The sequence below is a fragment of the Mus pahari genome, chromosome 1 (genome assembly GCF_900095145.1).
Source record: "Mus pahari chromosome 1, PAHARI_EIJ_v1.1, whole genome shotgun sequence".
NCBI lineage: Eukaryota > Metazoa > Chordata > Mammalia > Rodentia > Muridae > Mus > Mus pahari.
Window position 1 is genome coordinate 62,661,140 of NC_034590.1, and position 26,903 is coordinate 62,688,042.

Here is a 26,903-nt window from a genome sequence, read left to right on the forward strand (position 1 = left end):
CTCAAGATCTCCATACCAAGATCCAGATCAGAAACTTCTATCTCCCAGTCTCCAGATTAGGTCCACTGGTGAGTCTTCCAATTCTGGATTGTAGTTCATTTCAAATATAGTCAAGTTGACAACCAGGAATAGCCACTACAGTAGATTTGCAGGATGTCAATGCATAGAAAACAATGGCATTTCTGTGTAGAGTCAACAAATTATGTGAAGAAGAAATCAAGAAAACAATCTCATTTACAATAGCAACAAGAAATGATAAACTTTGGAATCCATTAAAGCAAGAATGTGAATGACACACACTGAAATCAAAAAACCAGTAAAAGGAATTAAAGAAACTGCAAATAGATGGAGAGAAATGAGAAGCTCGGGGATCGGAAGAGTGTATATTGTTAAAGTGTAATACCTTTTATATTTTTCATTATTAATAGCATTAATTGTTCATACAAGACATTGACTATGATGTGGATGAAGTGATCAAAGGACAACTTCTAGGTATCCATTCTCTCCTTCTACCTTGTAGAAGTTGAGATTCTTTTATTTCAGTTCCAGTGTTGTTTTTTCTAGATTAGAGGTAACTCAAGATTCGGGATACTCTCTTGTCTCCATCACCCATCTCATTTTTCTGTAGGAATCCGTGGATTGCAGATGTATGCTACAACACCTAGCTTTTTAAGTAGGTTCTGGTGATTGAACTTCAGATCTCGGGCTCTTGTGGTTCTCATTTTTAACTACTGAGCCATCATTAAGGCCCTGAAACTATTCTGACTTAGTAAATAGAGACTTTAATACCATCTCAATCAAAATGAAAATACTGTTTTGTACAGAAAAGGAATAAAACAAACCTAACATTTGTGAATATGCAGAAGATGCTGAAGCCAAGGTAATCTTGAATAAAAACACCAAGGTAAATGGCATCATACTATGAGACCCCCAAAATACACTGCACTGCCCTAGTAAGCAAAACAATACAATATTGGCATAAAGCACACACAGAGATAAATGCTACAGAATAGGCAAACCAAAAATAAATTCACACATTTATAGCTGGCACATTTTTTTCCAAAGGTGCCAAGAACATTCTCTTCAATAAATGTTATTAGGAACGTTAGACAACCACATGCAAAAGAATGAAATTAGACCCTCATCTGAAATCATAAAAATGCAACAACTCTCAATGGCTTAAAGATGTAAATGTAACTCTCCAAACCCACTTCTGCTCACAGAACTACTAGAAGAAATCACAAAGGAAAATATATGTGGCCCTGCTCTATGTAGCAACATTTTGAAAACAGAAAAGGCAAGAATAGAAAAAAAACCTAGAATTATATCAAGCCGAAAGCTACTGTGCTAAAAAAAAAAAATAAAGAGAAGAGATGGCATACAGAAAGTAAGAAATACCTTCAAACTATGTTTGATAAAAGGGTGAAAGTTCAGCATTAAAATATTGAGGAAATAAGCAATTAAACTTAAAATAGACAAGCTTGAATAAATAAATATTTCTCAAATTAGGGAATGCCAAAGACCAACAGTGGCATAAAAATCTCTGATGTGAGTAATAGCACATACTGAATACAGTATTTGCAGTCTTTGCAAGAGCAATAAGAAAACTGAAAGAGCTCAGGGGTTACAGATAGAAAAGGAAGACACCCATGTATCTTTATTTGCAGAGGATATAATTTTATACATAAAAGACCCTAAAGACTCCACTAGGAAATGTCTATAGCTGATAAACTATTTCAACAAAATGACTGGATATAAAATTAACACACTAAATTTGTAGACTTTCTACGTTTCAAATTACAGATTGAGAAGGAAATCAGTGAAATAGTCCCTTTCACATTAGCTTCAGAGTAGAACACCCCACACACACACACACATGGATACCTTTACCAATCAAGTGAAAGACTTGTAAAATAAGGACTTTAAAACATCCAAAGGGAAAATGAAGATGACCTCAGAAGATGGAAAAAAATCTCCCATGATTATGGATTTCTAAGATTAATACTATGTACAGTGAAATGCTGTCTGACACCTGTTAAGATGGCCAATAGCAAAGAGACAATGGTCATTACCAATAGAGACAATTGGTGGCAGCACACACCCCTAATCCCAAATGCAAGAACTGAGGCCAGAAGCATCTTTAGCGAGAGGTCAGCAAGAGCTATTTAACAAATTCAAGGTAAATGAGGGATATAGAGCAAAAACCTGTCTTAACACAAAAAGCTATCTGTTACCGCTAATGATGCACAAAAGAAAATATTTGATCTGTTAGTGGGAGTGTAGATTTGCAAAACGGTACAAAGATTCATCAAAAAATTAAAATATAACTATGATACACTCAAATATTACCGTGTATATATCTAAAGTAAATTAAGTCACTATGTCTAATTCAAGATATATTTGTGTTTACTCCAACATTGTTTCATAAGATCCAAGACATGAAATCAAACTAAGTGTCCATTAAGAGATCAATAACACACACGTGTGTGTGCGTGCACACACATACACACACACACACACACAGAGGCACACACACATAGGCACACACACATGGGCACACACACATAGGCACACACAGGCACACACACATGTATACACACAATCGTGCACACACATGTCTGTCATTGTCAATAAAGTGGATGAACCTAGAGCTCATCATGCTATTGGAAATAAATTGAGGACAGAAAATGAAAGCTACTCCATGATTTCATTCATATGAAATATGAAAGTTTTCTCTGAATAAAAAGGGTACTGGAATGTGTATACCATTGTTTGAAGTGGGTGAAGGAGCTATAGGCTTTGGAGGTACTGGTGAATTAAATACAAAAATCATAATTTTATAGGAAAAAATGATTTCAAGACATAATATATGACACAATGCTTATAGTTAATTATAATATATTGTGTTGTCAACTAACACTGGGATGGCAAATGTTGTCATCACAGAAATAACCAGGTCAACTGATGCATGTATGAGTTAACTAGATGTATTTATTTCACAATCTTTAAGCACTTAAGTCATCCTTTTCCAGATGATATAATTTAATATGTCAAGTTAAAACATTAAATATGTGGGGCTGGAGAGAAGGCTCAGTTTTAAGCGTACTGCTGCTCTTCCAGAGGACCTGGGTTCAATTCCCAGCACCCAGATGGCAACTCACAGTGTAAATAGAAGTATCAATGGGTATTTATTTTAATCTAGTAATTGAAAGAGATTAGAAAATTTAAAATAAATTCCAGGGGACAAAGCTAGAGGCTCATGATCACTTTAGAATATTATCAGGGCCTTTCAACTTGGGCTCAGCTGGATGGCTCCCTACAAGAATGAAGGCAAAAATGAAGGGTCATACTTCCATCAATGGGTGAACCAAGAATGTGTGTGTGTGTGTGTGTGTGTGTGTGTGTGTGTGTGAATACTAGTCATGAAACAGTAAAGTGTCTAGTTAGGTAACAGCTTGATTTATCCATGTTCAACAGAATAACTGGAGCCTTCAGCCTTACTCTCAGGTGGTGGAGGGTAACCCAATTGGATTGGGTTTATAGGAACTCTTTGGGCAGCAACTCAACAGAGGTAACCAATTACTGGTACTAAAGGTTTTACCTGGTAACATATGCTATTTAGTTGGGGTATTGTTTTCTACATTACATAGTATCTCATTTAAATTCCTTTCACATATGTGTATATTTTAGGAAAGTTCTAGAATAGTAGGTTTTCATTCAAATTTTCCAAGGGCCTTTCATTTAGTTTTTTCCCCTATTTATTAACCTCTCCTCTACCCTTATCCCCCTACCCATTTAATTATGAGGACTAATTTAGAATACAAATACTTATTGTGTATCCTTATTTTTAACACAATACCTCTTATATAGGTGTCACATTATGAGATAGAATATCATTTATTGTAGACCGCTGAACTATAATTCATTTTCTCACAATAAGTAAGTCATTATGATTATCCTAATCAGCCAGTACTACACCTTCAGTATTTCTATTTAAATCGACAACATATAAGCACTTATAGAAAATAAAGTATATCAGTTTTATATCATGTAGAAAAGAATAAAGCCATCTTTAAAATTTTGGTTGTATATTTTAAGATACTTTGCAATAATTAGCAACTTCAAATAACCAAGGAGATGAATGTTTTTAACCTGGAAGAGTGAGAGATGCCCCCCCCTTATGAAATGCAACATTTTACATTTGTGGGATTTATTTTATTTAGAAAATTTTGCATGAACTTAATTATAAATTTCACCTTTAGATGATTAATACTGGACTGTCTCCTTTGTTTGAAAAACCTGGAAGTGGATAATGAAACAGAGGTTGCACAGTTGTTCTTGAGAACAGCTGGGAACATCATTCAGAGCTGTGGTTTGTTTAATGCTCAGTGCTCTTTCACAGAGAACCAAGAGAAATATGAGCCTCAGCATATGTTCTTTTCTGCATGAAAGCTCACTAAAATCCCCCGTGTGTTCCAAGTGATAGGCAATAGCATTTTATTGTCTCTGTTATATAGTTTGTCATTTGGTTATATTCAGGCTAGCACTTTATAACACATAGCTTTACACTCCTCTCCTCTTGAGCTCTCAAGACATTGTATATTTCCCCCCAGTTTCACTATACTATATTCCATTCATCAATTCCTCTTTATTTTATGCTGACTATTTTCCTTACAATGTGCTATATTTTCTCCTCTGCCAGACTATACACTCCACAAGGTTTGCAACTATGCTTTATTTATTTCAGACTTTCTTCCTGCACCTATGCCTAAAATCGCTGCACGTGGAGGGAATGTTTCGTTACATCAGTGGATGAAAAAAATGATGGATTCAGTGTTTCAGAGAGTCTATTCTAATCCTTTCAGGTCACATATTTTCTCACCAAGACTGGAAGGCTCAGGAGGGTGAGGTGACAGGTGTCACATACATTTTGTTCTTTATACCTGCTTACAAGCTTAGGAATTATTGCCTTATTGAATTGAATTGTTTTGTTCTACAAAGCAAGTTTGGATGGAATTGTAGAAAGATTTTTATTATCAGTACACAGTTCTGGTTAACTGGAAAAGGAAGACTTCATGTTGTTGCCATGACTGGTCCTTAATTATTTCAAACTACCTTTGAAAGGTACCTTTCAAAGTACCTTTAAGTACTTAAAGCTATGTCACTCACCTTTCCAAAAGCTGATGAGCAGACAGCCCTTCCAATGAACAGGAAAAAGCAAATGTCTCCAGAATCCTGAAGCGGCTGTGCTGACACTGGAGGTGGGGTTCAAGGTAAGAGTCCTCACCTGGCCTCGTAGTAGGTCCTGGCTTCCTAACCTAGCACAGTAGAGATAAGGTGAGCAAACACACACCATTAACCAAAAACGTTGGTATCCTCGCAAGCGTGGGGAAAGAGGACAGACATGAGTGAAGTGGCTTGCTTCTGATAAATACAATGCTGAAAAGTAAGGAGAGAACAGCCAGAAGAACAAATTTGTTGAAAAACAAATACATTTCATGAATGTCGTTGAAACCTGTCACATAGTGACTGGATAGACATTTGGGAAAGAGAAGTCTATGTGGTGATTATGGATAAAGATTGAGCCTTGAAGAAAGTGAGCTAGGCAAGGCTTGAGGACCAAAGCCAGGACTAGTTGCCTATCCCTAAGATAGGGATAAAGTTATCTCTATGCTTAGAAAAACTGATTAGTTTTCAAACTTTTAGCGTTTATCAAATTGGCAATCCTATGCATGATCACTTGATAGTTATCCTCTTAGAACATTGCTGCAAGTAGTACCACATCTTTACTTTGGAAAATGCGGATTCCTACGTCATACATCTGCCTAAATCTACATTTATATTTACATTCCTACGTCATACATCTGCCTAAATCTACATTTACATTTACATTCCTACATCATACATCTGGCCTAAATCTACCTGATTATGATACATTTTTTTTGGCATAGATTCTTGTATCTGGTAGGTAAATATTAAGGCTTCTAAATAAACTTACTAAGGAATATGATTCCCTTTTATGGCCTCTGAGGTCACCAAGCATGTATGAAGTCTTCAGACACACATACGGGCAAAATATCTATGCACATTAAAAAGAAAAATATGACCCATGTAGCTTCAGGGAACAAGCTGAGGGAATTTGAAATGTCCTACACAAATGCCTGGAGATTTGGCACTGGATTGGTCGCCCAGGTTTTCATGAGCTACTGTGTTGAGACAAAGGCCCTCTGCTCAGAACCCAGTGTTCCACACTCCTTTGGCAATGTTTCCGTTCATTCTTATAGACATTAGGTCTTACAGACAACCTCACCATGAGCCAAGCTGCTTTAATGGATGTGCTGGAAGACACTCAATGTTGCAGAGACAAAACTATAATTTGAGCTGTGGCGAAAGGAAATAAATTGATCATTTTTGCCTGTCTGTGCCTGAATCTGCAGCAGCCCTCTCTCGTCAGAAAAGACTTTCCTATGTGATGTAGTTGGATCCCCAAATAGTGTCACATGTAGAGTTTTAATTTAGATCTACTGTTAAGTCTTCTAGTATATTCTCAAATGTGTTTTTAGTCATTTAAATGCTCAGTAAAAAATGTGGTGAAAGCTTAGTAAGTGTTGATGCATATGTGATCCTTGGCCATATTTTTTATTTTCTTTTCAAATTAAAAAAAAAAAAACTTACTGTCTTCCTTGTATCCAGCAAAGAAAGACTGTGTATAGCATCCCCTGGATCTGTTAGAGTAGTTTGCCTGTCAAAGGTTGGTGAGATGGATAGTACAGAGAATAGCCTTTGAAAACTTTGTTTCCCTAAGCAAGGAGCACAAAACAGAAGAAAAATCAATATCTGAGTTCAAAATTAAGTACCATGGTTAAGTTTGTTTCTGCAGGAAAACTAAATAAAAGAGAAAAGTAGAATTGATTGGGTTTTCTTATGTTCTTTATTGATGTCCTTGTGATGCAGGGCAGAGAGGAGACATAAACCCAAAATACATTGTGAATCCTTGCACTGTTGCTAAATGTAAAATGGTGGCAGAGTGGACAAGTGTGAAATTTCATTAGGAAGAAATTATTGTAGGTGAGAGCTAAAGGGACAAAGTTAGTCGGAGAGAGTAAAAATGGAAACAATGATTTTTTTTCTAATTTGTCCCAGTTTCTACTTCTCTTCTTCATGATATTTTATTTATATAAAGTAGTTTGTTTTTTTTTAATCTTCCCAATCTTCCCACTTAAACTAAACAAAGGCAAATTTTAGATGCCAAATATTTATTATGTCATAATAGCTTAATTAAGATATGATTGGCTCATGCAATAATCTGCATATAAGTTGTGCAATAGATTTAGTCATGTGTATACACTTGTATTTCCGTAACCTCCATAAAGATAATAGCTATGTCCATCTTCCTTTATTGTTTTCTTATACTCTTTTACAAACTTTTCCCTCAACCTATCCATCAGTGACAGTCAACCACTGGCAGCTTCGTTTTACATGATCTTGACATTTTATTCATGACTATGATCATCCAGCATGTGCCTTTTTAAAATTTCTGATTTGTATTCCTCAACATCATTCTTTTTGAAGACAAATATGTGCTTTTATTCTCTCCCTTGACAGTATTTCTTTCCACTACGATCATACACTTCGGTTCCAGAGGACTGTTTTTCCAGTTGGGAACTATTACACATCAAGCATTCAAGAAACATGTGTGTAGTCTTTGGAATAACACGGTCTTTGATTTCCTTTAGGCAAATGCCAAGAATAGATGTGCTACATCATAGGGTGTTCATCTTTTAAAGAAACAACAAACTATTCAAAAGTCCTTGCGATGCTTTATGTTGCCAAAGCCTCCACTCCATTCTACATCTACAGCTTCTTTCTCTCACAGGTTAGAAAGGCCCCTAAGTGCAGTTGACTAGAAACTCATATTATTTTCTCTTGGTAGGCACCCATTCCCTCCATGACAGTGCCAATCGTATATAATTTTTCTTATCTCCTGCCTTTGTGGCGTACCATGGCCCCTGGAGTTGAATCTGTGCAGATTTTACCACACATTAATGAAGTATGTATTTAAGTGATATTCCTATGGGGCTTTGTTTGTGGGTTACTGGATGGAGGCTCTTTAACGTGGCTCCCCTGAATTCTCTTTTCTGTAGGGTAACCTTAGGTAGATCTGCCTCTGTATTTCTGTTAACTGTGTGTAGAATCTTTCTTGGATTCTTTCCAACTTCTGTAAGAAACAAATTTTACAGACTTTACTAGAACATGACTAGAAAAAAAAAAAGCATGGTGAATGGCAGTAGTTTTCCAATCCGGGAACAGCTAGCACGTTTACAAGCGCTGTGTAGCTACTGCACAGAAAAAATAATGAACCATTTGATAGCATCTTCTCATTCTGGTGGAGAGCCAGAATCCGAAATCAGGATCTGTCTTGCATTCAGTCTGGGTCACTGTTAGTCAATGTCTTGTAGTAAATTAAATTTTGATTCTACTGTGTAGAATGCTGACAAAATTAAGTAATTCTAAAAATCATTTAAATATTGAATAAGATAAGCATTAATCATTTGACTCATTAAAATTTGTGTTAATTTTAATAAGCACTTTGACCATGTGATACTTAGTACCCAAAGTACAAGCCTCCAAAATTTATATATACATGAACTCCAGTGGATGTTTGAGCACTATATATCCTTAAATATATCAATCCCATAATATGCTTTTCAGTTTTGAGACCTCTATATTCCCTCCACAGTTTGAATAACATGATATTCCACCATTGCCAGTACAGTTGTATAGGCTTCTATCTTTCTTATTCTGTAACACAGAATTCATAATCTAATACTTAGGAAAATTAATTAAATACATAATTCTAAGCACCAAGTAGTATGGATTTTGTCTTTGAGCTGCCTCTCTATTACAGCCAGTGATGAAAATATCAAATTCAATTTATATGCCAATATCTTCTTTAAGATTCTAGACATATATATCTACCTGGTGACTTAAAGTCTCTAAGTAGATGATTAAAGGATATCTGTAAGACATTGTGCCTAAAAATTAACTTCTTTCTAAAAATCCTAGTGTATCATCTGTTTTCTCTAAAGCCAGTGGTAAGATTAACCTTTGTGCTTCTCAGGCTAAACAGTTTGGGATCATCTGTGCTGTCTCTCTCTCCACAACATTCAGTACAGAGGCACATCTGGTGCATCCATTTTTAAAATATAGATGGAACCTAACCACTGATTTTTAAACTTCGGTATATATATTTCAAGCTGCTGATCTCCTTAAAACTTATGAAAGTAATAGTTGTTAAATGCTTTGCTCTGAGCCTTGACCACCTACAGTCTTAATTTTCAAAGTACCACCAAATGAAGCCACAAAACCCACCAGCTGTACAACATTAGGTCTCTGAAATTACTTCTCATCCCATTTGTAAGAGAAGGCAGTGAGATTTTGCTTGTAAAAGATTTGAATTGAAATTATTTTATTTTTAAATATTTTTACTGATTCTTTGAGACTTTTATACCTTGCATTTTGATGATATTCATTTTCATCCTCCATAGCCCCTGAGATCCATACCATCTATACCATCTATACCCAACTACCTTTGTGTCTTCATTCACTTTCTTTTAAAACTCATTGAGTGAAATTAATGTTGTCTATATACTCTTGGGTATGTGGTTATTCCACACAGCATATTATACCTGCTGGATGCCATGCCCTCAATAAAAAACTAATCATCCATTTCCCAGTAGCCATCAGTTACAAATAGCTCCTCAGCTAAAAGTGAATTTCCATGTCTTCCTTCCCCACTATGTGCTGGGTATTTTCCAGGCTTGAGGTTTGACAGCCTTTTGCACACTGTCACAGCCATTATGACTTTATATGTTCAATCATCCTATTATACCTGGCACGCACTGATTTATTATAGTCCTCCATGCCTCTCACTCTTACAGTCTTTCTGCCTTCTCTTCTGCAATGAACCCCAAGCCTTGGGAGAAAGGGGGATGATATAGAGATCCCATTTAAGGCTGAGTACCCTGCCATCACAGATTCGTTGTACCTTGGCTTTCTGTGTTAATTGCCATCTTTTGCAACAAGTTTCTCTTATGAGGTCTGAGATATGCACTAATCTGTGGGTACAATAGGAAGTCACTAAGAATCAGTTCGTTGCCTTTTCCACTAGCAGAGTAATAACAGTATCAGATCCTCCCAGAGGAACTATGGCTTCTTCAGCCACAGTTTGTTGGTCTCAATGCCTGTGTCAGGTAGGACTGCCATCTTGTACAGAAAGTAAACTTTAAATCAATTCACAATGTGGTTGGTTACTCCTACGACATTCATGACACTATTTCCCATGGGGCAGACCTTGTCAGGCAGGTCACTCTTGTAGCTGTAGTGTTCACAGCTGGATAATATTCATGATTTGCATTAATGAATTAAAAAATTAGCCACATGTAATACTATTTTGGCTTTAATTGTTTTCTTTTTTTGTCTTTAGTATCTAGCATGCCTTCCTGAAATATGAATAACTGGTAACCAAGCAACTTCAGCCTTTTTGAAGAGGAGCATTCCTATAAATTTTAGTTCAGTGTATGTTGTTAAGTATCTTTCTTCCTGTCTCATTCCCACACTAAAATGAAAATGTGTGTGTGTGCACGTGTGTGTATTCTCCAACATCCACATTTCAAAAAGTAAACAAGAAAAGGATATGCAAATATCTAGTTAAAAATTAACACAAGAAATTTAAAAGTCTCCTTTTAGAAACTATTGCTCATGAAGAATAGTCAACAGACACAATAAAGAAAAGAATCAGCTCTCTAAATTTCATTAATGAAAGTCAAAATAAAATCTGCAAAGTAATATAAAATGATTGATCATACACACACACACTCACACACACACACACACACACACAGAGAGAGAGAGAGAGAGAGAGAGAGAGAGAGAGAGAGAGAGAGAGAGAGAGGGAGGAAGAGGAAGAGAGAGGAAGAGAGAGAGGGAGGGAGAGAGAGAGAGAGATCCTTTTTTTACTTACAAATTTCTCTGAGTTGACAGAGTTCAGTCCTCTCCCTGATTTTGAATCCTAGTTTTCAATCTAAAAATCATCTATGAGATTTTACAGATTAGCTACCTATTCTTTCATTGATGAACTAAGTAATTCTCATTAGGGAACGTGCCATCTACCACACACTGTATTAGGAATGGAAAATGCAATGATGGGAAGATAGGCATGACCATTCCATCCCTGGAATGTTCCACAAGAAAAATAAGTACACTAAAGAACTATTTTAAAGGCAGTAAATATGAAAAAGAATGCTCTTGGCTAAGTGAGTCAGCAATCTGCAGCTCATCAAGATAAAGAAAACATTTCCTTTTCTACGGATAGACGTGATTTCTACTGCTGTCTTTCTCAAAAGGCCCCCATCCTCTCTGACATATCTTCTCCCTAACCTCTAACTCTGCCATGTTCCTCAAAATTAAACTTGCTAACATTGGCTAATTACAGAATGGATATGGAGCTTCTCAACCTAATTTTCTTCTAGTGCTCAAAAACTGTCTCATTTTCCAATCTTCTACCTTTTCCTCATAACTTGGGTAAGCTACTTTATTTCTGTAGAATTTAGTTTCCTCCATCTGCAGAAGTAAGATATAATCAGACTCAAAAGCTCCTTGTAAGGATCAAATGAGATGAGAGTATTTCCTAGCCTGTGATATACTTCTGATAATATAAGGCTAACATTTCTCATAAGTCAGCAAAATGCAGAGATCTTTACACTTCCCTGTTTATAGCTACTCTTTCAATAGTTGAGTTATGGAGCAACCAAGATTCCCATCAACAAAAGAATGGATAAACAAAATGTGGTACATATACACAATGCAATTTAATCCAGTTGTAAAGAAAAGTGAAATCATGACTTTTGAAAGAAAATGGCTGGAGCAGATTATTTTGTGAAGCAAAATAGGCCAGTTTCAGAAAGACAATGAATTCATTCATAATATAAATTTAAATTTTAGCTGTATTCTATTTGTGTTTGTAGGGCATGAAAGAAGGAGGAAGAGGATGGCAAGTAATGAAGAGAGTCTAATGTGATACGCATAGCATGAATGTAGACGTGTGAACTAATTAAGAGAAAGGCAACCAGAAAGCGGGATAATAGAAATAAGAATAAAATGTAATTACATACACATATATGCAACACTAAAGTGTTTTCTATATACAAATGCCATGATAAAACCTAACATTTTTCATGTTGACTTTAACAATAAAAAAAAAAAAGTCTTGAACTTCTTAAAAAAGAAGTTGTAGATGAAGAATCTATCAATGGCCTCCTCACTGCACTTTTATTTTGTTCTGTTTATTTGTATTATTAACTTTTTGCTATTTGCTTGTTTATCTTGATAGTACCAAGTTACCTTTTAAAATAATTCATTTAATTTTCAAGCATTAAACCAGATTCAGGAATACTACTGTTACATGTTTTCAGTTCATTTGTGGTTCCTAGATTTTGCCCATGGCCTTGGGATTGTGTATGTGTATATGACATGAAAGTAGAGAAATGTTTAAGGCTACAGGGAGAGTTGGAAAATAAAGCAGGACAATTCTCAAGTTGGAATATAATATATGCCTTCATGGAAATGCCCTTATTTTTCCAGTGCAATGGAATATATACACACACATATATGTATATATGTGTGTATATAAAACATAAATAATAATGAAGCAAGTCAATGAAAAATTGGAAACTAAGTAGATGCTATATTTCCAAGAGGGTAATGCTAAATAAAATCATAGCTAAGGAAGTCCTGGACTTATCTCAAGATACTTAATATGTCTTTAAGGAGAGATACCCTTATTTTATGTGAAAATATTTCCTCATCTCTGTTTCTCATCATCTTTCAGAGATATAACACTATGAAGTGATTATACATTTCTTACATACTTGTTTTATATTCTTAAAGCTGGAGAGGGTGTGATTAATATCCAGCATATATTTTCAGCAACACTGTCTACAGTTGACATTTGTGCTGATGATTTCAGCAGCTGCTGTTTTGTTGAATGTAGGAGGCAGAATTGAAAATTAAATGAGTTGCATGTTTTGGTAGCAGGTATATATATATATATATATATATATATATATATATATATATATATATATGAAACTGAAAGAGTTCATTTATTTATTCATAAGTAGGTTGCGTTTGTTTGATTGTTTGTTTGTTTGTTGGGGCATCCAGTTTCCATGGAAAATAAGAAATTACAGTAAAAAATGAGACAATTTGAAGGCCACATATAACAAGTGCTGATATTCTTACAAACTACTTTTCAAAGCAAAGAACTTTTCAAAGCAAAGAACCTGTCCAGTGACCATCTCTTATGCTATGAAGATCATTCTGAGATAAATCTATGAGTCAGGGATAACAATGAGTGCTGTGTTTGTGTCTGTAGAGTGACTTATTTTCATTTATCAATACTTTCATCTAATTATAATGTTACATTCATTCATTTGTTTATCCATTCTTGAAGTTACTATTGTATTATTCAAAAGCTATATATTGAGTTCCTAATATGCAGGAAGAAATTTGTAAACTGCTAAAGGAATATAAACAAATAGTATGTGGTGGCAGCAGCTTACAGCTATGTTTAAGTAATTATTCTATAATGGTGACTTTGGATGTCCTAGAGTCTACGGTATGGAATAGCTCACATTACAATAAATTTTATAGTATTGTTGTCTGCATGCTTATTAAACATTAAAGCTGTTTGTGTAGTTTAAGCTCATAATGGTTTTGGAGCTGTGCTAGATTCAAGCTATTATGACTTATTTGTGTTTATACTTAGTAAGTATCATAACTGTGAGCTCTTAAGTGAACTGTGGTATTGCTTGAGTACATGGCGCCAATAAAGAGTACTTAGATAAGAATGAGGGCTTCTGATGTCCTTGCAAGACCAGAAACCTGATGTTTTTTTTTTTAACTAAAAGACTAACATAGGGGACATTAAGTACGTCTTAGACCAGAAACCTGATGTTTTGTTTTTTTTTTAACTAAAAGACTAACATAGGGGACATTAAGTACGTCTTTAGAAAACACAAAAGATTCTCTTTAGTGCAAGTGATTCTAAAAAGCTTCCTGCACCAGCCCCAGAATATACCAAAAAAGTCAAGTTTCTATTACATGTCTAAAGGGAAATGAAAACAAAACAAAACAAAAGCAAAACCACTTCATTTGTGTGGAGAATAGCTGCCAGATTAAAAGTTAACATGATACTACATGTGGACTAGTGAAATCTCAGCGTAACTGCCAGACATATGTGTACAATTCTCCCAATGCAATAGCCACACAACATAATGTCTTTGGGAAACTGAGATGAACCAACCTAAAGTAGAACTCAGAATGAGAGTGTTCAGGCATCCAGAAATGTCATAAAAGGATGGAAAAGACAGAAACAGATCCTTAAAGCAAAAAGAGCAAAAAAGCATGTTTTAAATGAAAATTTCAAAAAAGGACATAATAATAATAATAATAATAATAATAATAATAATAATAATAATAATAAACAAAAAACAGGTAAGTAGAGTATCTAAAATAAATACATATATTAACTCATTTGTAATAATCACCATTACTAGGCTTTGTGGTGTATCCCTACAGTTCCAGTGCTCAGAAATTAGAAATAGGTGATTTATGAATCAATGGCCAGCAAGTTCAATGCTATCCTGGGCTACACAGTACGACCAGCTAACGCCAACTAAAACAAAAACTCAACAACAAAAAAATCAACCCCAAAATCTCATTTTAAAAAATGTCAAAAACAGGTGATTAATGCAAGGTAAAAAGAAAAGTGCAAAATAGAACCTACATTTTTGACAGCATGTGTAACCCAAGGAGTAATACAGGAAATGATCTAGGAGAAAAATGGGAGTCAACTGAAGCCATGGTATAGAATGAAAGAATATGAGTTTTAGATAAATTGCATAAAAAATATGAGAGAGAAGATGTTTAGAAAGAGCAACAACTGAGACATTTTAAAAATTAATCGGGTACTAGATAAATGGCTGCAGGTGGGTTTAACACTTGCCATGCAAGCATGGAAATGAGTTATGACCCCAGTTCCCATGTAAATGCAGAGTAACTAGCTATCAAGACTAAGCCAAATTGGCTAGCTCCATTCAAGAGAGACACCGTGTCTCAATATGTGAGGTGAAAAATGATTAAGACATATGTCCATTGAGAAACACTGACTTCCATGTACTTACGTACCTGCACCTGTTTAGCCCAACCCCACACACGAGAATGCACATGCATGAACGCTTACCACACACATGGATCTACAGAGAAAATCTGATTAAAGAATAACTATTATTTCAAAGAAGAGTTTTTTGAAAGAAGAAAGATATGTTACATAAGTGAGAAAATATTTCTTGCAATGCAATTAGATCGAGAGCTTTCCATCATAAAAATTAATATCATAAGCCCTTTTGGCATAATATATTTCAGAATGCTAAGAAAAGTTGATGATCACTTTGAAAATCACCACTTATACAATTATTTAAGTATAATCTGAATATAGATACTTTAGGGAAATATTTTAAAAACTGAGTGTGTTTAACTATCACAGAAATTTGTTGCTGAAAGGCTATTAAAATTTGTACATGTATAAAAGATTTAATGCAGATAGCAGGATAGAAATGATAAAATTAAGGAAACATAAATAGCTTGTAGGAGTGATGGTGAGAAGTTTGATAGTAGACACTGAGAATATAAAGGACTGATTTGATAGTGGAAGGAGCTAAATGCCAAGATGAAGTAAACTCTCTTACAGCAATAATACAGAAGGTTAGATTGCTATAGAAGTAATCAATTGTACACTGAATGTGCTATTGAGCTCAACATGTGTTACTATCTACTATTAAATATAGATAATGGGACTTTGGCACAAACAAAAACATAATAATATAAAAGGGCTCAGAACCTAATTATGTACACACATATGATCTAGACATGTGGCTTTGGGTTGGGACATGATAGTGAGGAACAGGAACAACGTTTTAAAGTACCAGATAGATAAATAAATAAATAAATCTGTCTGTGCATATAGAGAAAACTAGATTCTTATCTTTGATAAATTGAAAAAAAGTGAACATAACTTTCTAAAAGCACAAGTTTAAATTACCTAGAAGAAAATAGAAAATAATTTATTTTCCAATTTGGAAGAGAAAAATATTTTTAAAATACAAAAATTGTACAACCATAAAGAAAAAAACACAAATGGATTTCTGTATATTTAAATATTATGAGGGCTCTGAATGATAAAACATGAAGCAAATAGTTAGAGGATGAGAGCAATATGTTTAAAGGCTGATATACACAGAGGACTAATGCCCAGAATACTAAATGCTTTCATAAACCAGTAAAACTGTAGATCTATTTTAAAGAGCAAAGGCTGTGAGCAGAAGGAATTTCAAGAAGCCAATAGATATGTAAAGGCTCCAAGTCTCAGCATTAAGTTGAACTATATATCTCAAGGTCTAACCACTGTAGCTCAGTGGTTGAGCCCTTACCAAAAATGCATGAGACACTGAGTTGAATCCCCACTACACATCCATACATAAACAGCACATAATATCAAGGCTACAAACAGACAACATGTTATGGACATGCCTGGTTAGAATGTTATCTAGAATATATTACTCATAAATATTAACAAAAATAAGATATTACTTGGTAGTGAGCCAGAATAAAAGGTTGGTATAGTCTGTAATCGCCAGCTATATTTTGAAGAGTCTAGAAAAATCCTATGATTTGTTGATTTTTGATGTGTAGGAATGTTGATGGAGAATTGGTTTTAGAGGAAGTAGAGTGCAGTTGGGTGAAGAGACTGATCCATTTTTGAGAACAATATTTCTATAAAAATATTTTGCAAAATTATGGAAAAAAAAGAAAATGTCTTAAGTCTAAATTATATATATATTAGAAATATATATATATATATATATATATATATATATATACACACACACATATGTACGCCATTATCAAGTGTTTAAAAGAAAAGACACATGAGAGTATAAAATATCACAGAAATAGTCTAATTATTTTGAGAGCAGAAAAGTACATTTTAGCCCACTAATATTTAGCCAAGGGAATTACCTGCAGTAACTCAAAAGTTTTCTTTTTCACACTTGTCCATAACTGATTGTGTCTTTGTTCCAGAAATGGTTCTGTATCTGAGTCAGTTGTTTCACACTGACATTGGGACACATGTGTGTTCATATTAACCATAGGACTAAGCATGAAGTTTCACATTGGTTTTTTTTTTTTTCTTTTCAAAATTTACAACAGTATTAAAGTGTTGCTATGTTTCTATTGCTATTTTTTCTTACTAGGTTTATTATAGTAACTAAAAACCACTTATCTCTCATGGAGTCTCCAAGCCATGCATACATATCTAACATAACTTCATTCTACACTGATATTTATTTCTTTATATGTTGATGTCTCTAGTGACACAAAGCTTCATGAGAGAACAATTGCATTTTCTTCACTTAGTTGTCACTAGCATTTGGCATGTTTTATGTTTTCAATACATTTTGATGGCATTGAATCACTTGCCTTTGTTATCACACAAATGAAATTGTACATTGATTCTCATAGCTTTTTATTTTTTAACTCATAACAAAAAAATATGGAGATCAAAATATGGTTGTCTATGCATGGGAAACTTACACTGAAATTTTGACATTTATGTTGAAGGCAAATATGTTCATCTTCTTTTACATCCAAATTATGTCATGTATACTTTATAAATGCTGTTTATTAATTGTCTAAAGTCATATGCTAGTCATAAGCTATCATATATTTTTAATGAAATGTATATAAAACAGAAAAATATGTATAGGATAAAATGCACCTTAACATGCATTTTCTTAGATTTAACAGTGAACCTAGATAGATATTAGTTTCTATAGAATAGTTTCTTACTCTGATTCTAATGTAATTATTTAATGTCTAGGTAACATTTTTTTAAATGTAACTAATATACCAGACAGAAAACTATAGTGGATTAATACCTAATGGCTTGACTTAAGCATTTCATTGACCTTGGATGTTCAAAGGAATCACACAGGTGTGTGGGTGTGTACATGTGTTGTGGTATGAACCCAAAGCTGCTTAAAAGAATTTTAATGTTACATCTCAAACTCAGCTACACTGCTGCACTGCCAGGTTTCTGCTATTTGTAGGTATTACAGATGAAGTTTTGAAGGGAAGGGTCTATTCAGATTGTGATTGTATGCAGATGGAAAGTGTTTAAATGATCAGTCTGTCTTCCTAGACATCAATGTTATAACTTCTTTATCTCAATCAGAAGAGTAATGCTTAGAGACACTTAGGATGAAGTATAGGCCACAGCCTTCCTGTTTGTACAAGATGCATGTGCTCCTGGAGGGCCCAGAAAAGATGGCTGTATGACTGTGGCAGTGAATCTATTCAATTGACATTATACTCATGTTGAAACTGAAGCCTTACAATATCCCACTGACTCTTCCAGTCTCTCCTAGTTCCTAACTTTTTCCTAGTTTACCATAGATACATGTGACAAATAAATTTTTATTGTCTACATTTTGATGAGTATTTGTAAAATACAAGCTTGCACCCTGACAGCAACTGTTTTGCTCTACATTTGTATTTTGAATCTCCAACTGTCAATTTAGTGAACACTAATTACTGTTAGTTTTCCAGCTGAATCTTTGTTGGCAGGTTATTTATTTATTTATTTATTTATTTTGAGGAATTCTATACTGGCTCCAATCAAATGTGTGGAGAAAATCATCAGAGGCAAAATAAGTAAGATAAATAAAAGCTCAGTAAGTAAATAAAACAGCTATATACTAAAGGTCTTGTCTGTTCTTGTTTCCATGATTTAAAAAAAAATCAAATTTATAGGGAAAAAATGCAAACATGGTTGTAAAACCTGTTAGTCCCCACAGAATACATGACCATCCTTTGCTTTGCTTCATGGGATCTGTCAATGACCTGGAATCTAGTAGCTCTTCCAGCTCTCCATTACCTGATTCTGTCTTAAAATATTACAGAAGAAACTTTTTACTTATAAATTTCAGGTGGATATTCTCCTTCTGGCCTTTAATATCCTGTGCTTTATCTTCTTACTAACTACTCTTTTAACACATGGCTTGGACAAACTTGTGTGCAGAAATCATGAAATGCCTTTTGCATCACAAAAGCTGGGTAAGCTTTGGTCCTATGGAGAAGCACTTTGAAACCTACAGAGGCATCATCATGCATTTATTTCTTGATGTTCTACAGTGTTTCTTCTCCAAGGAGTACAGGGTATAGTGTGGAGAACATTACATGGGGTTGCCTAAGAGTGTCCAAAGGAAATAAAAGAAAAAAAACTTGTAGGAAGTGAGAGCACAGAGCAAGTGAAACAGCTATTGGCAAAACCAAACCCTGGGTGGCAGCTAGGCGTGCCAAAGAGGCTTGAAGGAGCCAGGCAACCCTGTAGGGCCCATGGTTGGCTTTTTTGAATACTGAATCATTTCATCACAGCAAGAGAGAGTTCCATTAAACTCTCATATAAAGACCCACAATTAGACCCATAGCACAGAACATAGCCTTAAAAACCATCTACCCATATAGGATCCAGAGAGAACAAGAGTTAGAAACAAAATCAAAGGCCAGAAACAGGATCATGTATTTATTTCTTCAATAACTGTACTGAGAATATTGTAGGCACACTGTCTCCTGGGTTGCTAATGACAACCCATACTGGCTTGTTCCACCTCCAATTTCCTCCAAGGTGTCCAACACTTAACAACTATACTTTCTCAGTTGACAACAGCTGGAACTCTTTTGATAGACAGAGCTCAGGCACCTCACACAGACCTACTGCTGACAATTGTTTTACTTAGGGTTTTACTGCTGTGAACAGATACCATGACCAAGGCAACTCTTACAAGGACAACATTTAATTGGGGTTGGCTTACAGGTTCAGAGGTTCAGTCCATTATCATCAAGGCAGAAACATGGCAACATCGAGGCAGGCATGGCACAGCAGGAGCTGCGAGTTCTACATCTTCATCTGAAGGCTGCTATCAGAATACTGGCTTCCAGGCAGCAAGGATGAGGGTCTTAAAGCCTACACCCACAGTGACACATCTGCTCCAACAAGGCCACACCTCCAAATAGTGCCACTCCCTGGGCCAGGTATATACAAACCATCACGGTGGCTTTGTTGAGAAAAGGGAATTCTCTTCTGGGAGTCATCTCCCCGAATGTGCTGACCATCTTTGATTCATATGTGTTCATAGTGCCTTTCTGCCAGGTCAGCTTGGAAGGGCTTGCTAGATGGAAAGAAGTTTATGTGCCTATGTGTTATCCTTTAGTACAGCTGGCAAAGGGCTTAAGCATTATCTTTCACTGGAGGAAACATTTGTCTCTTAACATTGACTTTACCCTAAAAGTGCCTGGCATGAGAGGTTAAACTCTAATAAGATCATTGACGAAAAAAAAAAAAAAAAAAAAAAACCCTCTGTTAGAATCACATAAGAAATTTCTTCAAGCAAATATGGTTGAAGAGCTGTTCTTTACCTTTCCCCAGGTGGTCTCACAATAGCAAGTGTCCCTTTAAAAGAGAATGTCACTGCAAGGAGCAGCTGGGTCTAGTTTCAAGGTAGCTTTAAGTTACTTTCTATACTCCAGTTCTCAGACTGAAAACATGTAAAACCAACGACTAGGAAACTCAAGACCTCCACGGAGGCATTTGACATGACATTTCATCCTCTTAACTGTGTCTTTTGTCCGGGTTCAGGTTCCTAAGAAGTAAACTCCCTCTCCTGCAAGCTGTGGACAGAGATGTAACTTTCTTGGATCAGGTGCATTTAAAATGGGGAAGAAAATACGGTTTTTACCCAGCCATCTCAGGTAGTCATCTTGGACGACCTGATAGGGATTTGGGCTCCTGGGACACCTGTTTGTTCTTCCCTGGTCAGAGCCTCGATGCTCTGTTTCTCCCTAGTGCCCAGCCGCGCTGGCATTGTCTGTAATACCCGTAAGACTGTGTGTGAATGTCTCTAAGTGGCCACTGCCGCCAGCGCGTAACTGTCAAGACAGAAGGAAGCCAAATGGCCAAGCGAGGCGTGCAATTGGAGTGAGAGCCAGAGGTATACTGCCTCTGTGGAGTCAACTGCGGCTTCTCTTCCTTCTCACACACATGGAGTTTGGAGCTGAAGAACCGCAGCCCGACACTTAGCCAACTGGATGTGTGTGAGCCTGCTCTGAAGGTTGCACCGCCTCTCCCGAACCTCCTGCTGGCAGGATGTAAATATACCTGCAGACCGGCCAAACAGGACTGCCTTTCCCCCCCAACCCCTCCCTCCTCCCACCCTCTCCCCGGCTAACCAGCATGAGAGGATCGGAGAAAGCAACAGCCCGCAAGTGACAGCTCCAGCCGGAATCCGCTCGGCTCAGCCTCCGTGGGAAGTTGATTGTGCAGAGGCTTTCATTGTGAACCTCCGCTGGCATCGCTATGTTTGCCTCGATCTGGTATGCCAAGAAGCTGGGTCGCAGGTTCGTGCACAATGCCAGGAAAGCGAAATCAGAGAAGGTATGGATGAGTGGGGAGGAAGATCGCTTTATGGATGTGCCAAGTGCCTGTTCTGGGCTCTTGGTCTGAATATAGATCCAGCCTTTATTCGCCGGTTGTAAGAACCTGCCTCTCAGTGGAAATATGGTCCATGCCACTTAGCAAGGGGCAACTCTTAGAGGCTAGTTCTGGAGGGCGGAAAGCATTCTGGTTGATGGGGATCATTGGCTATTCGAGCTATTAGCTGGTATCAGCGGTTGATAGAGAGGGTCTCCAAAGAGACAAGTGTTCCCTGGTATTGCATCGGATGGAAGGGGAGCAGCTGCAGTCTATGCTTACTGGGGGAGCTCACTAGTAAACTTGTTGCTGGATTGCATTATTTTTATTACTGTGATCTTTGGGTCTGTGGGAGCATTATAAATACCTGTGTCTTTCTCTAGCACACGTGTCTCTGCATCCTGAGAGACTTAATGGTGACACTTCCCACACCTCACAGGAGTGCTTGATATTGTTTCCACTGAACAACAACAACAAAAAAAATCTTCATTACAAAAGTGTTTACAATGAGCACAAATTCTATATTCAGTGGGCTACTGGTCTCCATTCAGGGAATGGCTTTTTGTCCCTTGTATTCCATACGATGAGTTTCCAGAGAATTTCTGCACAAATTGACCTCCTTAGTTTTGTTTCTCTAAGAAATTAAGATAGTCTGTAAGTCCCAAGGTACACAAAACAGGAGATATTAATTTACATCTTTGATTTTTTTTTCCCAATGATTTTTGAGGCACTGGCCCAAACCTGTCATGTTTTGGAAATTGGGAAAGCAAGAAGGATTTGGTAGGCGCTGGGGAAACTTCCTTTAACCCTAACAGAATCTTGTTGAATCCCACATTGTCTATATTTCTCTGAGGATGTTATTTTTAGCCCAGATCCTTTCAACCTTTCACACATTCCTGAGGCTGACCCAGGATAGTCCTCAGGGTCTTTGGTACTGTTCTTCCCAATTATAAGGATGTTATTGCTACTGCGTTTGATCTGTTCTGTCAGAGTAGGAATGTTGATAAAATACAAGAATTCCGTGATAAACCAAGATAGAATTGCATTGTGATAAGAAAATATATTGTGGGTATTTTCACTTAAGGGCTGTTGCCTTTACCAGTGCTTAGATCCAAAAACTGCCACATGATAGCCAGCTTGTTCTTCATTGCCCCTTTGGATGAAGGAGTGGATGGGAAGGTTTAGAGTAACATAGATCCCTTCTGCATTTTATATGTCACAAACTGCAAACTTACTGTGTTCCAGTACATTGATTTTGGAGTCTTGTTTATTTGCTTCAAGTTATTTTTAAGGAAAGCTACTTTGAGGAAGTAAAAAGACCTTCTTAGGTTTCTATTAGAGCACGTTTTGGTGTGTGTGTGTGTGTGTGTGTTTGTGTGCGTGTGTGTGTGCGTGTGTGTGTGTGTGTGTGTGTGTGTGTGTGTGTGTGTGTGTGTAAAGGAAAAAGGTGTTTCTTTCCATAAAAATTATAGGCTATATGGATGACAGGACTCTGAAAGACACTGGGGGACAATGCCTTCTGGCAAATTAGTATGAAAAGAAAAGTTGACTCTTCCAGTGCTATTTAATTCAGATTCAGACCTGCGTATGGCAGCTGTGTGTGAAGGACTTGCAAGGCTGTTAATCTAACCAAGTGACTTAGGCTCTGCCTCTGCCTTTTCAGTGTGTGCAGGAAGTAGCAACAGGACTCAGGGTATCCTCTTCACTTCTGGGCTCGATAGTGCCTAGAATAGGCAAGAAGAACTCCAGGGTGAGCCCGAAGGGTCTTCAATTTTTGTCTTACTTGGAGTGTAAGATGCACTCACATCAGGAAGTCAGCATCAACTAAAGTCCACTGGGCTGTCAGAGTAATAAGGGCCAAAATGAAATAAACCAGATTCGTTCTAATACCCCGAGCTTGCCAAAAAATGGCTGGGAGGAGCTAATTTTGAATACTAGGTGCTGACATTTCTTAGAGTTTGTACTTGTAGAGTTCCTAGAATAAACCAAAAGGTAGGCTACCTAAAAAATGTAGCCACTCAGACAATACCTGGTGAGTGGCAGTGGTTTATATCGTATAATCAAATAAATTACTTATTTAAACAAGTAAGTATGAGTTAGTATTTTCAGCTAAGAATTCAGTAACATACTTTGAGACAGAGGTTGATAAATAATAGCACAAACTGCAGCATTTGAGGGATATTATGGAAGTGGTCGTCAATTCACTATTCTTTATAGAGGTTGCCTCCTTCCCCATCTAACAAGCCAATCTGCATTCACTACAGTCCTTCCATCCTACTTTGTCACTCAGGTTTGGGCTGGACATTGTGTTTTTCAAGGACCCATTAATTGAGAGCTAATTAGGGATGCAAAAGTCTAAATGCTATCCTAAACACAGAAATAATAGCTTACTATTATTTCTGTTCTTTTAGTCTGTCATTTGGTCTCAGTTAAATACTAGTGCAGTTCACCAGCATCATGTAATGTCTGCCATAATGATTACCATGATAGTAATATTATCAATAACCACTCTCTGCACTATTGCCAACATCACACTGCTCTCTGTGAAATTTAATTTGATTTTCATACCCTATGTGACATGTTCTTTTTCTAAAATCCTTGAGAATAGATTGGCTAGCTCAAGGTCACAGGAATATAGTAGTAACTAAAACCATCGTAATCTATATCTTTGGTTCTCTTGCATGGCACACAGCTCTCACCATTTTCCAGAATCTCCTAATGTGCTCTTGTCTAGATAAGATAAGCATTGCTTCTCATCTTGTCCTCTTTTGTATTAGAACTCCCAAAGTCATGAAGTTTCCAAAAATCAACATTTGTGATTTTCATAAGTCAACTGCCATGCTTCAGATAAAACAATACCTATGTCTTAAATTACCTGTTCCATAAGCCAAGCAGTGGTGGCACATGCCTTTAATCGCAGCACTTGGGAGGCAGAGGCAGGCAGATTTCTGAGTTTGAGGCCAGCCTGGTCTTCAGAGTGAGTTCTAGGACAGTAAGAGCTATACAGAGAAAACTTGTCTCAAAAATCAAAAAACAAAAAGCAAAAAAAATCAATCAATCAATCAAACAAACAAACAAACAAACACAGAACAAAAAAAGAAAATTACCTGTTCCATTAATGGTTCCATTAATGACATTTCTCCATGACCCCTCTAGTTGGATAAATGCAGCAAAGTATTTATTGGACCCTATTATTCTCAAAAAATAGCTTGTAATTGTCATGTCTTAATAACCTCAATATTGATATTTGTACTTATTGATCTTTCTTATCGGCTATAAAAATGTCTTTCATCAAAAAGGACCTAAATTTTAGCCAATTATAACTTTAAGAATGAGTCAAAGATGTTAGGTGATTCACACTGCTATTTTCTTCTGAAAATGAAAAGCAATGGGTGCTTTGTTATTCTTTCAGTGAAAAGATTGTTGCTCAGACCAGCAAATTCTATGAACAAAATTATCCTAAAAGTGGTAATGTGCAACTCAGATTGCTTGGTCACAACATGGCATCTCCATTTAAACAATTATTCCCTCTTTTCTGAGATCCTTTGTAGTTAGTTGAGAAGTTGGTGTCTCGCTTTTCTGCCTGTTGTGACATTTCGACTTAAATCTCTTCATGTAGACCATTTCCAGATTGCTTTACTCTAAAAGGCTAGGTGATACATATGAAATATATTGAAAACACAACTTCAAGTCACACAAAAATGCCAAAGAGTATTGAAGTACTGAAAGCTGTGAACCTTCTTTCAACTGTTTTGATTTTCATTTTTATGCTTTTTACTCTTTTGAGGGGACACATTGAAAAGTGTCTGCATACGCACATAGGGGAGACTAGTGTCCACATCCTTCATGTAATAAAAGTAGGCACAGATAAACTAGGCAGTGTGAGATAACCAAGAAGTGATGTAAGTTTCCTAACATTAGGGTGTATTTACTCTTGGAAACTTTCCCAAGCATTAACACCCTAGAAAACACTTTCCTTCTAAATGTAAGGCATTAATTCAGCATAAACTATAGGGAAGGACAACCACGTGACGAGCTTGTCAGCAGAATGGCCAAAGAGAAAGCATCATGACCTTGGTGGTTCTAGCAAAATGTAAAAAGGATGGGCACTTTTGAAAAGGGCACTATCTAGTCTTGCTCTTTGGCATCCAGCCTGAAGGTAGACATATGGCTTATGTAACCTCAATGTTCTTATCTATCAATTGGAACTTTCTTCTCCCCACTTTTTAAATATGGTGAATGTAGATGCTTTCAGAAGGAAGGAAAATCCTTTACTGCGATTGCCTAGATCTGCCATAATTTGGCCTCTTTACTATCATACCTTGTTCTCCACCCATGATCACATAAACTGAGAATCCTAAGCTCTAAGCAAATTCTCAATTGCCCTATTCCTTTTGTTAGCTTCAAAGATTTGGCTTGACCTGTTCAGCTAGCTATCTGACCACATCCCAACCCTAACATTCACTAGTTCTGCATCTTGAAGGGGGACATCATTAATACTAGGAAACGCTATGGCCTCAAAGGCGCAGACTGAATCTCTTACCAGTCCCTACAACACTGTTGGTAATCATCATCTTCATATTACTGTAATTCTCATTAGATTACTTGAAATACAGGACTTTTCAACTTTTGTACCAGATTTGTAGAGGCTAATAGAAAACTAAACCTATGACTGTCTTTCATATGTTACTTCTTAGACTTTAAATTGTCACCCCTTGTAAGATGCATCATTATTTATTACCCAGAGACAAAAGAACAGCGAATGGCTCTAGGATGGAATAGTACTTATCAGATGTATCTTCATTACAGAACTGTTAATCTGTAAAACAAAGGGCTTACCCTTAGAATGAGTGGAGTATGGCACAATGCTGAAGGGATGGATGCATTTTTATTTAAATATGGAACAAGTTAATATAAATAAACTGCTGAAAGGTAGCACTTTCCATCCAATTACTTGCATCTCTTTGTCAGTAATAATGATAGTTTGCATAGAGACGTATAATAGTTAATACTTAAATGTATCATGCGGATTTTCCGGTGGAGATAGAACTCATTTAGCATTGAGGATTCTCTTCTGTATTTAGGAAGGTAAATAAAGAAGTAAAATGCAGATGAATGCTATGTAAGTGATATATTAAGAGCCAAAATCATAACAAATCCATGTAGGTTACAGAAGAGAAAGAGGAAAACACATTTCTCTCTCTCTCTCTCTCTCTCTCTCTCTCTCTCTCTCTCTCTCTCTCTCTCTCTCTCT

At 36.3% G+C, this 26,903-nt stretch overlaps 1 protein-coding gene across 18 annotated transcripts in view; it reads left to right on the forward strand.

Annotated features, from left to right (window-relative positions):
- Positions 1 to 26,903, forward strand: part of Dlg2 (discs large MAGUK scaffold protein 2) — a 1,883,913-nt gene that overhangs the window by 998,448 nt on the left and 858,562 nt on the right. The window contains exon 1 of one of the 18 annotated variants that reach the window (XM_029535309.1): positions 21,193 to 21,613. The exons of the other annotated variants lie outside the window; for them this stretch is intronic. Within the exon in view, the coding sequence (XP_029391169.1) occupies positions 21,536 to 21,613 (78 nt within the window). The 5' untranslated portion in view covers positions 21,193 to 21,535. Of the gene's footprint in view, positions 1 to 21,192; positions 21,614 to 26,903 lie in introns of those variants that run through there. 18 annotated transcript variants of the gene reach the window in all.